Here is a 16,708-nt window from a genome sequence, read left to right on the forward strand (position 1 = left end):
AAGGTTGCTCTCTTTCCTAATGTTAACAATTAAAGGGGTGATTTCCCCAGGAGATGGCTGACATTTAAGATGACAAGCTAGTAAGGTAGGACATTAAAGAGTGAGGTGATGCATTTTGGGAGGACTAACAAGGCAAGGGAATACACGAGAGCGGTAGGACCCTTGGAAGTACAGAGGGTCAGAGGGACCTTGGTGTGTATGTCCATCAATCTTTGATGGCAGCAGGACAGGTAGATAACGTGGTTAAGAAGGCATATGGGATACTTACCTTTATTCGACAAGGCACTGAATACAAGAGCAGAGAGGTTATGATGGAGTTGTAAAAAGTGTTAGGCCACATCTGGAGTACTGTGTGAAATTCTGGTCACCACACTGTAGGAAGGATGTGATTGCACTGGAGAGGGTGCAGAGGAAATTTTCCAGGGTGTTGCCTGGGCTGGATCATTTCAGCTATGAAGAGAGACTAGATAGGCTGGAACAAAAACAAAAAGTGCTGGAAAAACTCAGCAGATCTGACAGCATCTGTGGAGAAAAAGACAGAGTTAACGTTTTGAGTCCATATGACTCTTCTTCAGAGCTAAAGGGAAGTAGAAATATTGTGAAATATATACTGTTTAAAGGAGGTGTAACAGGTGGAGGCAAAGGAGAGATTGCGAAAGATGTCATAAACAAAAGGTCAAAGGGCTGTTAATAGTGGTGGTACTGGCTAAAGGAGGTGCTAATGGAGACATGAAGAGTGGAAAGCAGAATGTGATATTGGCAGGACCAGGGTAAGCACTCTTGAAAGTGACAGATGGCCCTAGTGGGGGTGGGGGTGGGGTGGGGTGGGATGGGGTAGGGGGAGGGGATGGTGGTGGGAAAAAAGATTGAAAAGGCTAAAAGCTGGGGATAAAACAATGAATAAAAATTGAAATAAATTTTAAAAATAATAATAATGAAAATAAGTTGGAAAAAGATAAATAAAAATTAAGAAATAAAAATGACAGTAAAAAAAAGGGATCAAAAAGGGGTAGGTAGGCTGGGGTTGTTTTCCTTAGAGCAGAGAAGGCTGAGGGGGGACCTGATTGAGGTGTGCAAAATTTTGAGGGGCACAGATAGTGTAGATAGGAAGTAACCTTTCCCCTTAGTGGAGGGGTCAGTAACCAGGGGACATAGATTTAAGCTAAGGAGCAGGAGGTTTGGAAGGGATTTGGGGAAAGATTTTTTCACCCAGAGGGTGGGGGGTTTTTGGAACTCACTGCCTGAGAGGGTGGTAGAGGCAGGAACCATCACAACATGTAAGAAGTATTTAGATGAACGCTTGAAATGCCATAGCACACAAGGCTATGGGCCAAGTGCTGGAAAATAGGATTAGAGTAGATAGAGGCTTGATGACTGGCACAGACACGATGGGCTGAAGGGCCTCTTTCCGTGCTGTAAAACTCTATGACTCTATTTTTGAATATAGATTGTGTTTGTCTAGTGTTAAGACAGTAAATGCTAGATTTTTATGGTTCTTTAATAAAGTACATTTATTATTTCTAGTTTTCCTATATAGTACTGTATTTATTTCCAGTCAATAAGGCACAGAAGTTGTCCATTCAGCAACATGAGTCCATGCTGACTCTCTGTAGAGCCCCATTCCACCTGTATATCAAGAGAGGAAAGAATAAGCCAAAGCAACTAGAATTGGCTGTTCTTAATTTTTGTCCTATACTGACAATGGTGACTTTTGTAAATTCTTTTTACACTATTTTAGGAGAGGATTTGCAGACAGAAATCCCAAAACATCACATCGTAACCTCACAAAGTCACTTGATTAATTGGGACGTGTAAAACACTGGCCTTTGAATCTGGAAGGAGAAATGTTTGTCTGTTCTGTCTGCTTCAAAAGGTTTTACACATCAGTGTGACTGGAAAAGCACCGAGACACACACGCCTGACTGAATGTGTTCCAGTGTACTAACTGTGGAAAGAGACTTAACCAGTTATACAATCTGAACAAACATCGCACCATTCACAGCAGTGAGAGACTGTTGTCTGTCACATTATCTGTGTGGGGACGAGACTTCAACTCATCGTTGAATCTGGAGAGACACACGGCGACGCACCATGGAGAAACCATGGAAATGTGGAGACTGTGGGAAGGGATGCAAAGCTCCATCAGAGCTGGAGATTCATCTACGCAGTCACACTGGGGAGAGGCCATTCACCTGCTCTGAATGTGGGAAGGGATTCACTCAGTCATCCACCCTGCAGAAGCACCAGCGAGTTCACACTGGGGAGAGGCCGTTCACCTGCTCTGAGTGTGGGAAGCGATTCACTCAGTCATCCAGCCTGATGGCACACCACATCACTCACACCGATGAGAGACCCTTTAAATGCTCTGACTGTTTGAGTAGCTTCAAAAGTGCGGCAGATCTGAGGGTCCACCAACGCATTCACACTGAGGAGAGACCATTCAGCTGCTCTCACTGCACAAAGAGGTTTACAACGTCATCCAACCTTTGGACTCACCAACGCGTTCACACCGGGGAGAGGCCGTTCATCTGCTCTGAGTGTGGGAAGGGATTCACTCAGTCTTCCAACTTGCGGGCACACCAGCGAGTTCACACCAGGGAGAAACCATTTGCCTGCCCTGAGTGTGGGAAGGAATTTATTCAGTCCTCCAACCTGCGGGCACACCAGCGAATTCACACTGGGGAAAGGCCGTTCACTTGCTCCGTGTGTGGGAAGGGATTCACTCATTCATCACACTTACCGAGACACCAGCGAGTTCACAAGTGAATGCAGGGGTTGGATTCTGCTGTTATTGCTGCTGTTAATCCAGGACTGATCCATGTTCATTCTGACAATTGGTGAAGTGGGAGGGTTGGAGGGTTTCTTTCTACTGGACTGGCCGGTCTCACAACTTTGCTTCCAGTGAGCTGATGCTCTTTGAGCCTGGGAGTGCACATTTCCACTGAAATGATCCACAAAAGCTGTTGAAGTATATTTATTTTATCCTGAATAGTAAATAGTGTATTTCCTGCCACTACAGGTAGATTTAAAATAAATACATTTGTCTCTATTCCATTAGTCTACAGCACAGGGGCCAGGCCAGTCGGATCAGTTGGTCTTTGTCAGTATTTATGCTTCACATGAGCCTCCACTCACCCTCTTCATCTCCCCTCATCAGCATATCCTTCTATTCCTTTCTCCCTAATGTATGTATCAAGCTTCACCTTAAAAGAATTCATACTATTCACCTCAACCACTCACTGTGGTAGTGAGTCCCACATTCTCACCACTCGTTGGATGAAGATGCTTCTCATGAAATCCCTATTGAATTATTGAACCCCTTTATAATCTTAAAGACTTCCACCAGGTCACCCTTCAGTCTTCTCTTTTCTAGAGAATAGCGCCCCAGCCTTTCCTGAGGGTTAAATACTCTCAGTTCAGGTGTTATTCTTGTGAATCTTTGTTTCCCCTCCTCCAGTGCCTTATTTCCTTTCTCTAAATGGAGATCACAAATGTTGACCATCCTCCCAGTGTAGTCTAACCATGGTTCTGAACTAGTTGAACATAAACTCCGTGTTTTTCATTCTATCCCTCTAGAATGCCCTACACATGGGCCCCACATTCAAGGAAATTTGCGAAGTTCTAGGGAGTCTGGAGCGAGGATTTACGATATTGCCACCAGGGATGAGGGACTTCAGTTAGTTGGAAAGACTGGAGCAGCTGAAATCTCTCTCATTAGATCATTGAGTCATTAGTGTAGGGAATGGGGCCATTCGACCCTTTGAGTCCATGCTGACTGTCTGTAGAGAAAACCTGTCAGTCCCATTGCCCAGTCCTATCCCTGTAGTGCTCCATTTCCCTGAAGTGCCCATCCAATTTCCTTCAGAAATCATGCCATCATCTCTGCTTCTAGCACACTCATCGGAAGTGGGTTCTCGGTCATTGCCACTCACTTTAAATGCACACAAGGCTCACAGAGCACAGAAGGAGGCCATTTGGCCCATCGTGTTCATGTCAGATATTTGAGAAACTACCCAGTTAATCCCAGAATCCTGCAATTTTATTTTCCTTTCAAGAATCTGCCCAATTCTGTTTTGACAGATAGAGTCCAATCTGCTCTCTGCACCATTTTCAGGCAGTGCGTTCCACATCACAAAACTCGCTGTGTTTCAACACAAATAATTCAGGATGCAGCATGTTTGGATTTTCACAAGAGTGTTTGAAATGTTGTCAAAGACAAGGTTATTGCACAAAATTAAGACTCAATCCATGTTATTTTGATGTGCAGACAAAACGTAATATATCCAAATTTGTGGACAATTGGAAAAAATTGCATTTCTTTGCACCTTGCACCACCACATGACCTCCTACAGCTTTTTACAGCCAATGAAGTACTTCTGAAGTCTAGTCACTGTTGTAATGCATGAAACTGTAGGTAGGCCTGGGTAGCTAAATTTAGTTCTAAAAATCAATCACTTTCACACTGTATTCACTGTTATAGGCAACAAGGTTAAGGAAGCCATTTTAAACTCTAACGTGGCTGGATCTTTATTTTTTTATCATAAAAACTGCATCAACATAAATGTTTCCAGAACCTGCAGGCCCAATGCAAATTGTTTAAACAAAGAAACTATTTTCTAATTTTGATAAGTTATAGGACATCATATTCTACCAAAGTTCAGTTCAAGAAGGCTCATTGTTCAATCCAATCAAGATTAATAAGAAACTATTGTCTTCTGCAAACTGTCTTTTTGAACCACTCATTCTTGTGTCAACCAAATCTATGAATTAAATATTACTGTATTAATTAGCTACCAGTCAGTAACAGCTGATTGAATAAGTAGTGAGCCTTAATTGAATTATAATTAATAAATCAATTCTGAATCAGTAGTTATAGTAAAAGACTGAGTTTTATTTGCTGTAAAAATATAATACTTTAATTGCTGTGTATGTAAAGAATGTGCAATGAAGATAAATGTACTGGCAAGAGAGACCTTCAAATTCTGATTAGCCTCAACATTTGGAACTGTATAAGGGATCACATAGAATCAGATAAAGGGATCATATGAAACAGTTCTATTGTATTCCTGTCTAAGATAATGAGAGAAGGTGGTGTAAGTAATTTGGGATCCAATTAAATTAACCAATTGTCATGTTACAACAAGCCCCACTCTGACACGGGGTAATTGTCACATTGGACATAAAAGTAGAGGTTCTGAAGGTCTTCCTTGTTAGCCAAGTATGAAGATTCCCCAGGCTGAGTTCCAAGAAAATTACTGTCAAAGAAGGAGCCAGACTCCCGAGGCTGAATTCTATAAGAATTGCTGTCAAAGAAGGAGCCAGAGAGGGTTATACTTTTATGGACTGATCACCACATGAGGTTGTAAAGTCATTATTTTAAAGTTGTGAAGTAAACCTTTCTCTTTTAATAAACCTTTTTTTAAACTTACAATCCAGAGAATTCTGCCTTTGCCTTAATTGTCGAAATTCTTGTCTGAACCAAAGTGAATTCATTAATTGGCAAGTTGGGGGTGGCTGAAATCGATTAAGTTACAGATCATAAGATGAGGTAACACAAAACTTGAATTTAAAAACTTGCATTTGTAAGGGCCGTTCACAACCACAATACATCCCAAAGTGCTTTACAGCCAATGAAGTACTTTTTGAAGTGTAGTCACTGTTGTAATTTAGGAAACACAGCAGTCCCTGCTCTTCTCTGAAATTGTAGCCAGGGGAACGTCCAAGTCCACCCAAAGGGGCAGACGGGGCCCTTGGGTTGGCTTCTCATCCAGAAGAGAGCAGTTCCAACGGTCCAGCACTCCCTCAAGCTTCAACTTGCACAAGTTTTCAATTCCCATTTGACCTTTCTTTCTGTCTCTATTGCTCATGTCAATGACAGCCAGGCGACGGAGCTGAGGGCTGAATTTAGCCGAGAATAACGGGGCCTACGTCCCAGTTAAGAAATTGCAATGGGTGTCGACTAATAGACGGGAAGATGCTGATTGGCTGACTGGGAAATGGGCTTCTAGCCAATTGGGGAAGAAGTGGGGGGTGACCGGGGCTGCTGGTGATGGGACCCCTCAGGGTTCAGTGGCCCTGTGTCCAAAGCGGGGAGTCACAGGAACAGCGTACAGAGGAGCTAAAGAGAAACCATTTGGGTTCAGAACATTGTGCAAATCCTTTTACCTCTGGTTGTCTTTGATCCTCAAGTAATTTACGTTTTAAAAAAAAGTTCTGTTTCATTAATGAACTTTTATCAATAAAAATATTTGATTTTTCTGGACCTTTCATGATTAGCTTCATGCACTTTAGGGAAAGTGGGTGAGAGGGGTTGGCAGGCTCTTTAACAGCAAGTGAGTCCCTCCAAGGTAATTGGCAAAGGAGCCAGAGAGGGGGAATGTGATTTTATTTTTGACACAGCGATGTTAGAAAATGGGGTTCAGGGAGTTAATTAACTCTTTGTCCCCCTTTCCCAAACTCTTAAATGATTCACAGTGATAACATTGATTGGCGACAATGATTAGATTTTAGTCAGTATAAATGAGACCTGACAATTGCTCATGTCTGAGCAGTAGTATCAAAGTGCAGCAGCATTACCATTACACTCTGGGTAGAAGCACCATCTCCACGTAAATGCTCCCTGGTCTGTCCCAGATGCCATGGCACCAGTCAATGTAATATGTAAAACTTCTAAAAAATCTCTAAGATAAAAGCAAGATACTGCGGATGCTGGATATCTGAAACAAAAATTGCTGGAAAAATTCAGCAGGTCTGACAGCATCTGTGGCGAGGAAGGCAGAGTTAATGTTTCGAGTCCGTATGACTCCTCATCAGAACTAAAGAGAAATAAAAATGTGGTGAAATATAAGCAGTTTAAGGGTGAGGGGGGTTGTGACGGGTGGTGTTGGGACAGGTAGAGCTGGATAGAGGGCCAGTGATAGGTGGAGGCAAAGGAGAGATTGCCAAAGATGTCATAAACAAAAGATCAAAGGGGTGTTGACGGTGGTGATATTAGGTAAAGGATGTGCTAATGGTGACATTAAGGTGACAATGGTGACAACATTGTTTTAGCCCCACCTTTTAGCCTATTTCGATTCCCTCCTAAGGGCTCCTTCACCTTAAGCTCCCTTATCAAATCTGCCTCATTACACATCACTAAATCTAGAATTGCCTGTTCCCTAGTGGTAAGATTTTAGAGTCCATTATTAAGGATGTGATTTCAGAATACTTGGAAGTGCATGGTAAATTAGGGCAAAGTGAGCATGGTTTCATCAAGGGGAGGTCATGCCTGACAAATCAGTTAGAATTCTTTGAGGAGGTAACGAGTAGGTTAGACAAACGAGAGCCAATGGATGTTATCTACTTGGACTTCCAGAAGGCCTTTGACAAAGTGCCGCACAGGAGGCTGCTCAGTAAGATAAGAGCCCATGGTGTTAGAGGCAAGGTACTAGCATGGATAGAAGATTGGCTGTCTGGCAGGAGGCAGAGAGTGGGGATAAGGGGGTCCTTCTCAGGATGGCAGCCGGTGACTAGTGGAGTTCCGCAGGGGGCAGTGTTGGGACCACAACTTTTCACTTTATACGTTAATGATCTAGATGAAGGAACTGAGGGCATCCTGACTAAGTTTGCAGATGATACAAAGATAGGTGGAGGGACAGGTAGTATTGAGGAGGCAGGGAGGCTGCAGAAGGATTTGGACAGGTTAGGAGAATGGGAAAAGAAGTGGCAGATGGAATACAACGTGGGGAAGTGTGAGGTCATGCACTTTGGTAGGAAGAATAGAGGCATAGACTATTTTCTAAATGGGGAGAGAATTCAGAAATCTGGAGTGCAAAGGGACTTGGGAGTCCTAGTCCAGGATTCTCTTAAGGTTAACTTGCAGGTTGACGCGGTAGTTAGGAAGGCAAATGCAACGTTGGCATTTATTTCGAGAGGACTAGAATATAAAAGCAGGGATGTGCTGCTGAGGCTTTATAAGGCTCTTGTCAGACCACATTTAGAATATTGTGAGCAATTTTGGGCCCTGTATCTCAGGAAGGATGTGCTAGCCTTGGAGAGGGTCCAGAGGAGGTTCAAGAGAATGATCCCAGGAATGAAAGGCTTAACATATGAGGAACGTTTGAGGACTCTGGGTCTATACTCGATGGTGTTTAGAAGGATGAGGGGGGAGATCTGATTGAAACTTACAGAATACTGATAGAGTGGACGTGCAGAAGATGTTCCCATTAGTAGGAGAGACTAGGACCCGAGGGCACAGCCTCAGAGTAAAGGGAAGACCTTTTAGAACAGAGATGAGGAGAAACTTCTTTAGCCAGAGAGTGGTGAATCTATGGAATTCATTGCCACAGAAGGCTGTGGAGGCCAAGTCATTGAGTGTATTTAAGAGCGAGATAGATAGGTTCTTGATTGGTAAGGGGATCAAAGGTTACGTGGAGAAGGCGGGAGAATGGGGTTGAGAAACTTATCAGCCATGATTGAATGGCGGAGCAGACTCGATGGGCCGAATGGCCTAATTTCTGCTCCTATGTCTTATGATCTTATGGTATCCCCCCACCGCACCCCCACTAGGGCTATCTGTACCTTGCTCATCCTGCTTTCTACCCTTAATGTCACCATTAGCACATCCTTTAGCTAATGTCAACACTGTCAACACCCCTTTGACCTTTTGTTTATGACATCTTTGGCAATCTCTCCTTTGCCTCCACCTATCACTGGCCCTCTATCCAGCTCCACCTGTCCAACCCCCCTTAAACAGCTTATATTTCACCACATTTCTATTTCTCTTTAGTTCTGATGAAGAGTATTACAGACTCAAAATGTTAACTCTGTCTTCCTTGCCACAGATAGTGTCAAACCTGCTGAGTTTTTCCAGCAATTTTTGTTCTTGTCTCTAAAAATCTCTGTTCTTGTAGAATTCCTTCTTATACTTTGTTACATCGCAAAGTCTATGCAGATTGACTTAACCCAATCATTGCCGAGCCATCATTTGAATGGACCGATTACAAAACCCGTCATTGAATCATCTACACCCGTCCAGCCATGTCAAACTCTCAAACAATTGGCTTCCCTACGGTCCATCCCCAGGACAGGGAGTCAGCGTTCCCAGGCCAACCAGTGAAAACATGGTGGCCTTAACACTCAGTCCTCTGGGAGCTGTTTATCTCCCTGCATATAGCAAGTCATCTGTTCTCAGCTATGCTATATTTACTGCTGAACTTTGGCCCCTTTTAAACCTTTTGGATCAATAAAACATTCGGTCAATGAAGACCCAAAGCACAATTTCCCATCCTGTCACTTGTCAACCATCTTTACCCAAAGCGTAATCACAACAGGAGTAGAAGCAGGAGAAATGTAACAATCAAATTAAAAATAAATGCATAACTAGTCATAGAATTTAATTTAACGTTTGCTAATTAGCAAGAAATGCCAAATTAGGGGTACCCCAGCATTCTTACAGTCCACACCTTGAGGGGAAGAGAACTCTCTCTCCGACTCCTCACTCAATTTCACTCTGTTATTTTCCAGTTCTGTTCTGGCCCCCGCTGGGGTAACATCGACCTGATCTTTACTCCTCCTGAAGGAGCATCATGAGTTCTAAGTTACAAGTACATAAGGACATATGCTTTGAGCAACAAGTCAAGCATAGATGTACAAGTTTCTCCAGCTCTCTCTTTATCCCTATCCAACTTGTGGCTAGTTCTTACTGAGTATTATTTCTGCTAAGCCTCTAATTGTTCAGTCCAAGTTCTTATCCCTTTTTAATTTAATGTTACTCACTTATTGACCATGACCAGTGTATTTAATTCTGTCCTGGTTGTTTTAAAGTCAGTTTCACTATGGAGTATGTGTCAAATCCTTGATGATGTCAAAATGTTGTCTCATTCCCCTGGTCACAATCACCATTTAATGTCATTCTGGGTGTCAGGTAGCTGTGCATGGTTGGGACCAGTTCTTCAGCGCACGTTCACCATGCATTTCCCGCTGTTAGTTGTCTCACACGTAACAAATCACAGCTGTACACTCACACTGCTATCCCAAAATCATGACATATTATTGACTTTCAGGTGACCTCATGAAAAGATCAAAGTGGGTAACAGTCTCGAGATCTTCTATTATCTCCCCCAGTATGGTCCTGATATTTCAGGTAGTGGCCAGGCTTTCAAATGCGGTTTTCTATTTTTAAAAATGTTCACAGGCAAAGGATACAAATATCTCACTTATTTTGTCTCTACACTTCCCTGAATTCATGGCAATGTATATGGGCACCAGATTGATATATTCCATTGAACTGCACCCTTGATGAGTTATTCCAGTTCCTTCACTGTCCAGTACAATATTTTCATAATACTTTTGAAACAGAAAACAAACAGTCCCATTTGATTTCAGCTATTAACATATTTTGTTTGTCCTTTTTTTTAGATGTCAGGCCTGGGTTGTTCTTCTTGGAGCAAGGGAGTTTGAGGGAAGATTTGATAGAGGTGTACAGGAATATGACAGGTTTAGATAAGGTGGAGAAAGAAAAGCTGTTCCCATTAGCTGATGTACAGGGATGAAGGGACACACATTTAAGGTTTTGGGCAGGAGATGTGAGGAAGAACATTTTTACACAGCAAGTGGTATTGATCTGGAACTCACTGCCTACGAGGGTGTTGGAAGTGGAAATGATGAATGATTTCAAAAGGAAATTGGATGAACATTCGAGGGAAATAAACCTGCAGGGCTACGGGGTAGAACAGCGCAATGGGACTGGCTGGTTTGCTCAACAGAGAGCTGGCATGGACTCGACGGGCTGAACGGCCTCCTTCTATGCCTAAATGACTCTATGATCTGAAGAGAACAATTTCAGCTGCTCCAGTCTCTCCAGCTAATTGAAGTCCCTCATCCTTGGTGCCGTTCTCGAAAATCTCCTCGACACCCTCTCCGAGAACATCACATCTTTCCTAAAGTGTGGGGCCCATATATAGGGTTCCTTTTTAGAGGGATACAGTTAGACTTAGCATCATTATGGAAAAGGACAAAGATGGAACAGCAGTAAAAGTACTAAATTGGGGGAAGACAAATTTTACAAAGCTCAGAGGTGAGCTGGCGAGAGTGGACAGGATACAGCTAGCAGAAGGAAGAACTGTGTCAAATCAGTGGGAGGCATTCAAAGGTGAGATTCTACGGGCACAGTGTAGACATGTCCCCACAAAGAAAAAGGGTGGTACTGCCAAATATAGAGCCCCCTGATTATCCAGAAGCATACAGGCCAAGATAAAGCAGAAAAAGAAAGCTTCTGACAGTCACAAAAGAGTTAATACTGTAGAAAGCCTAGAGGAGTATAAAAAATACAGGAGTGAAGTAAAAATGGAAATTAGGATAGCAGAGAGGGGATAAGAAAAAATGTCGACAGGTAAAATCAAAGAAAATCCCAAGATGTTTTACCAGTACATTAAGAGCAAGAGAATAACTAAGGAAAAGGTAGGGCCTATCAGAGATGTACATGGTAACTTGTGAGTTGATGTAGAAGATGTGGGCAGGGTTCTCAATGAGTATTTTGTCTCTGTCTTCACTAAGGAGAGGGATGATGCAGACATTGTAGTTAAAGGGGAAGAGTGAAATATTGGATGCAATAAGCATAGTGAGAGAGGACGTAATGGAGGGACTGACATCCTTGAAGGTGGATAAATCACTAGGGCAGATGGACTGTATCCCAATCTGTTGAAAGAAGCCAGGGAAGAAATAACAGATGCTCTGAGTACCATTTTCCAATCCTCACTAGATACCGGTGAAGTCCCAGAGGATTGGAGGTCTGTGAACGTTGTACCATTAGTTGAAAAGGATGCGAGGGATAGGCCAGAAAATTATAGGCAAGTCAGTATGACTTCAGTGATGGGAAAATTATTGAAAACAATTCTGAGGAGCAGAATAAACTATCATTTGCAAAGACACGGATAGATCAGGGATAGTCAGCCTGGTTTTGTTAGGGGAAGATCCTGTGTTACTAACTTAATAGAATTTTTTGAGGAAGTAACAAGGAAGATTTATGAGGATAGTGCAGTGGATGTTGTCTACCAGGATTTCAGTAAGGGATTTGACAAGGTCCCACATAGCAGACTTGTCAGGAAAGTGACAGGTTGGGTCCAAAATTGGTTCAGCAACAGGAAACTAAAGGTAATGGTCAATGAATGTTTTTGCGAATGGAAAACGGTTTCCAGTGATGTTCCACAGGGCTCAGTATTGGGGCCCTTGCTGTAAATATTAATGATTTAGACTTAAATGTGGGAGGCATGATTGGGAAATTTGTAGATGACACAAAAATTGGCCATGTAGTTGATAGTTGAAGAGGATAGCTGTCGACTCCAGAATTATATCAATGGTTTGGTTGAATGGGTGGAAAAGTGGCAAATGGAATTCAATCCTGAAAAGCGTGAAGTAATGCATTTGGGGAGGGCAAAAAAAACAAGGGAATGTTCAATAATCGGGAAGCTATTGAGAGGGATTGAGGAAGTGAGAGACCCTGGAGTGCATGTCCACAGTGCCTTGAAGGTGGCAAGACAGGTGGACAAGATGGTCAAGAAAGCATATGGAATGCTTTCATTTATTGGGCGAAATATTGAATACAAAAGCAGGGATGTAATGATGTATAAAATTGTAGTTTGTAATTCACTGCCTAAGTTTGTGGTTGAGGCTGAAACACTCAACTCACTTAAAAGCTACCTGGACCTGCATCTGAAGTGCTGTAACCTGCAAGGCTACGGACCAGGTGCTAGAAAGTTTGGGTTAAAATGAGCGGCTAGTTTCTTATTTCTCTTTTTTGGCTGGTGCAGACACGATGGGATGAATGGCCTCTTTCTGCACCGTAACTTTTCTATGGTTCTATGGATAGAATTGAGAAGCAGGAAGGTTATCTTCCACTGGTTTGGAACCATGGTTAGACGACACTGGGAGGACAGTCAATATTTGTGATCTCCATTTAGAGAAAGGAGACAGACACACCGGAGAAGGTGGCAAAAATATTCAGAAGGATCAGACCAGAACTGAGAGCGTTTAACCCTCAGGAAAGGCTGGGCTGCCTTCCTCTAGAAAAGAGAAGACTGAAGGGTGACCTGATGGAAGTCTTTAAGATTATAAAGAGGCTCAATAATCCAATAGGCATTTCATGAGAAACCTCTCTACCCAGCAAGTGGTGAGAATGTGAAGCTTGCGACCACAGCGAGTGGTTGAGGTGAATAGCATGAATATATTTAAGAGGAAGCTAGATACACACATTAGGGAGAAAGGAATAGAAGGATATGCTGATGGGGGGAGTGGAGGCTCATCTGGAACATAAATACTGACATAGACCGATTGAGCTGACTGGCCTGGTCCCTGTGCTGTAGACTCAATGGAACAGAGACAAATGTATTTATTTTAGATATACCTGTAGTGGTGGGCAAAACACTATTTACTACCCAGGATAAAATAAATATACTTCACCAGCTTTTGTGGATCATTTCGGTGGAAACGTGCACTCACAGGCTGAAAGAGCATCAGCCCACTGGAAGCAAAGCTGTGAGGCCTGTCCAGCAGAAAGAAACCTCTGACCCTCCCACTTCACCAACCGTCAGAGTGAACATGGTTCAGTCCTGGATGTGATTAACAGCAGCAATAACAGCAGAATCCAACCCCTGTAATCACTTGTGAACTCACTGGTGTCTCAGCAGGTGAGATGAATCACTGAATCCCTTCCCACACTCAGAGCAAATGAATGGCCTCTCCCCAGTGTGAACCCGCTGGTGTCTCAGCAGGCTGGATAACTGAGTGAATCTTTTCCCACACTCAAAACAGGCGAATGGTCTCTCTTCAGTGTGAACACGCCGGTGTCTCTGCAGGTTGGATGAAGTAGTGAATTTTTTCCCACACTCAGAGCAGGTGAATGGCCTCTCCCCATTGTGAATGCGTTGATGTGTCAGCAGGCTGAATGAATGAGTGAATCTCTTCCCACATACGGAGCATGTGAATGATCTCTCACTGGTGTGAAGGCACAGGTGTGTCTTAAGGCTGGATAACTGATTGAATCCCTTGCCACACTCAGAGCAGGTGAACGGCCTCTCCCCAGTGTGAACTCGCTGGTGTACGAGCAGGGTGGATGAATCAATATATCCCTTCCCACGCTCGGAGCAGGTGAATGGCCTCTCCCCAGTGTGAACTCGCTGGAGTAACAGCAGGGCGGATGAATCAATGAATCCTTTCCCACAATCAGAGCAGGTAAATGACCTCTCCCCAGCGTGAACTCTCTGGTGTGTCACCAGATTGGATGACTGACTGAATCCCTTCCCACAGTCAGAGCAGGTGAATGGTCTCTCCCCAGCATGAACTCTCTGGTGTGTCTGCGGATGGGATGACTGACTGAACCCCTTCCCACACTCAGAGCAGGTGAAAGGCCTCTCCCCTGTGTGAACGCGTCGATGAGTTTCCAGCCCAGATGGGAACTGGAATGCCTTCCCACAGACACCACATTTCCATGGTTTCCCCATGGTGAGGGTGTCCTTGTGACTCTCTAGATTCAATGATCAGTTGAAGCCTTGCCCACAAAAAGAACATCTGTACGGTTCTCCCCACTGTGAATGATGCAATGTTTTTTCAGGATGTGTGACTGGTTAAAGCTCTTTCCACAGTCAGTTCACTGGAACACTCTCACTCAAGTGTGTGTGTGTGTCTTGGTACCTTTCTAGTTGCACTGATGTTCAAAACCTTTTGAAGGAGACAGACTAGACAAATGTTTCTCCATCTAGATTTAAAGGCTGATGGTATTCACGTCCCAATCAATCGAGTGACTCTGTCAGGCCTTGACGCTTTGTTTGGTATCTGTCTCCAAATCCTCCCCTTCTAATATTCTGTAAATGGAGTTTACAAAAGTCATCACTTTCAGTACAGGGTAGAAATTCAGAAAAGAAAAATCTAGTTTCTGTGGAACATTCTTTCCTCTCTCATTCCCCAAAACCTGTAAATATCTGACCCCAACAATCTCTCTCCATTCTCACTCCTCTGTAAATAATATACATCCATCTAGTTCTCATGAAGGTGTCATTCCAGGCTGATCAGCAGATTGACGCTCACCACTTCCTGTCCTGTACACAAGAGACCTGAAAATCTTCATGCAGGCTGCTAGCCTATATATGTATTTGTGTATATTGGTCAAAAAATTTGTGTGATATAAAGTTCTGTATTACTTAGGTAAGATATGGTGGGATGTGAGGAAGAACTTTATTTAGACAGCGAGTGGTCATGACCTGGGACTCGCTGCCTATGAGGGTGATGGAAACAGTGATGATTAACGATTTCCAAATGAAACTGGATGAACACTTGAAGGAAATAAACTTGCAAGGGAACAGGATATAGAGGGGGAATGGGACAGACTGGATTGCCCTACAGAGATTCAGCATGGACTCGAGCTGCCGACTGGAATCCCGCTGTGCCATAAGGACTCTATGGCTGGAAATAAATAATGTAGCTATCGTACTATTTTACAAAACTAGAAATAATAATAAATTACAGAACTATAAACAATATATCTACTATGTATCATATAACAACACTGACATATTGCTCTCGTTACAATCCCCTTAAAATAAGCAATTTCCCAGACAACCCCAACAGAATAAACCGAAGGACAAGGCTTCACTTTTTAAAAAAATTTACCGTAATTCTCAAACTAAAAGGCAAATAGTATTTGAATAGACAGGATAAATTTGACTTAAAATAGCTCATATAATTCAAACAGGTTCAACAAAATCAAAGCATTTCACTCCTCAGCATTTATGGCACTAATTCCAGTTACAGAGTCCCACATATCTCTGTATTTCCCAGGGGGAAGAAAGAAAGTGTTTTACCCACAGATGTTGGACAGAGGAGGAAGTTTTACTGTGTTTATAGACTCATAGACGTCTACAGCACAGAAGAAGGCCATTCAGCCCATCATGTCCGCGCCGGTCAACAAAGATCTGGCTACACTAATCGCATTTTCCAGCACTTGGTCCATAGCCCTGGAGGCCATGGCAATGCAAGTGAATATCTAAATACCTCTTAAATGTTACCAGAGTTTCTGACTCAACCACCCTTTCAGGCAGTGAGTTCCAGACCCTCACTAGACTCTGGGTGAAAAAATTTCTCAACTCTGTTCTTAGCCTTCTACCTCTTGCCTTATTGACCCCTCTGCTGATGGAAAAAGTATCTTCATATCCACCCTATCTATGCCCCTCATAATCTTATGCACCTCTTTCAGGCCCCCTCTCAACCTTCGCTGCTTCAAGGAAAACAACCCCAGCCTATCCAATCTCTCCTCACAGCTCAGACCCTCCAGCCTAGGCAGCATCCTGGTAAATCTCCCTCTGCACCCTCTCCAGTGCAATCACATCCTTCCTATAATGTGGTGACCAGAACTGCACACAGTACTCTCGCTGTAGCCTAACCAGCGTTTTATACGGTTCCAGCATAACCTCCCTGTTCTTGTATTCGATGCCTCGGCTAATAAAGGCAAGTATCCCATATGCCTTCTTAACCACCTTATCTACCTGCCCTGCTACCCTCAGGGATCTGTGGATATGCGCACCAAGGTCACTCTGATCTTCAGTACTTTCCATGGTCCTGCCATTCACAGTGTCATCCTCGCCTTGTTAGCCCTCCCCAAGTGCATTAACTCACACTTTTCCGGGTTGAATTCCATTTGCCATTGCTCTGCCCACCTGACCTATCCTCGTTTGTGAAG

General features: G+C 43.2%; 2 protein-coding genes across 2 annotated transcripts in view; one reads left to right on the forward strand and one right to left on the reverse strand.

Moving 5' to 3' along the window:
- Nucleotides 1–16,708, forward strand: part of LOC144674684 (uncharacterized) — a 112,703-nt gene that overhangs the window by 60,597 nt on the left and 35,398 nt on the right. Inside the window, 2 exon segments of the mRNA XM_078535924.1 lie at nt 2,182–2,762; nt 2,844–2,850. Coding sequence (XP_078392050.1) covers nt 2,182–2,762; nt 2,844–2,850 — 588 coding nt within the window.
- Nucleotides 13,581–14,567, reverse strand: LOC144674674 (uncharacterized). Its single transcript, XM_078535917.1, is given in 1 exon segment — nt 13,581–14,567. A coding segment is annotated over 1 exon segment (897 nt). The 5' UTR covers nt 14,478–14,567.

Source organism: Cetorhinus maximus, unplaced genomic scaffold (genome assembly GCF_964194155.1).
Source record: "Cetorhinus maximus unplaced genomic scaffold, sCetMax3.hap1.1 HAP1_SCAFFOLD_749, whole genome shotgun sequence".
NCBI lineage: Eukaryota > Metazoa > Chordata > Chondrichthyes > Lamniformes > Cetorhinidae > Cetorhinus > Cetorhinus maximus.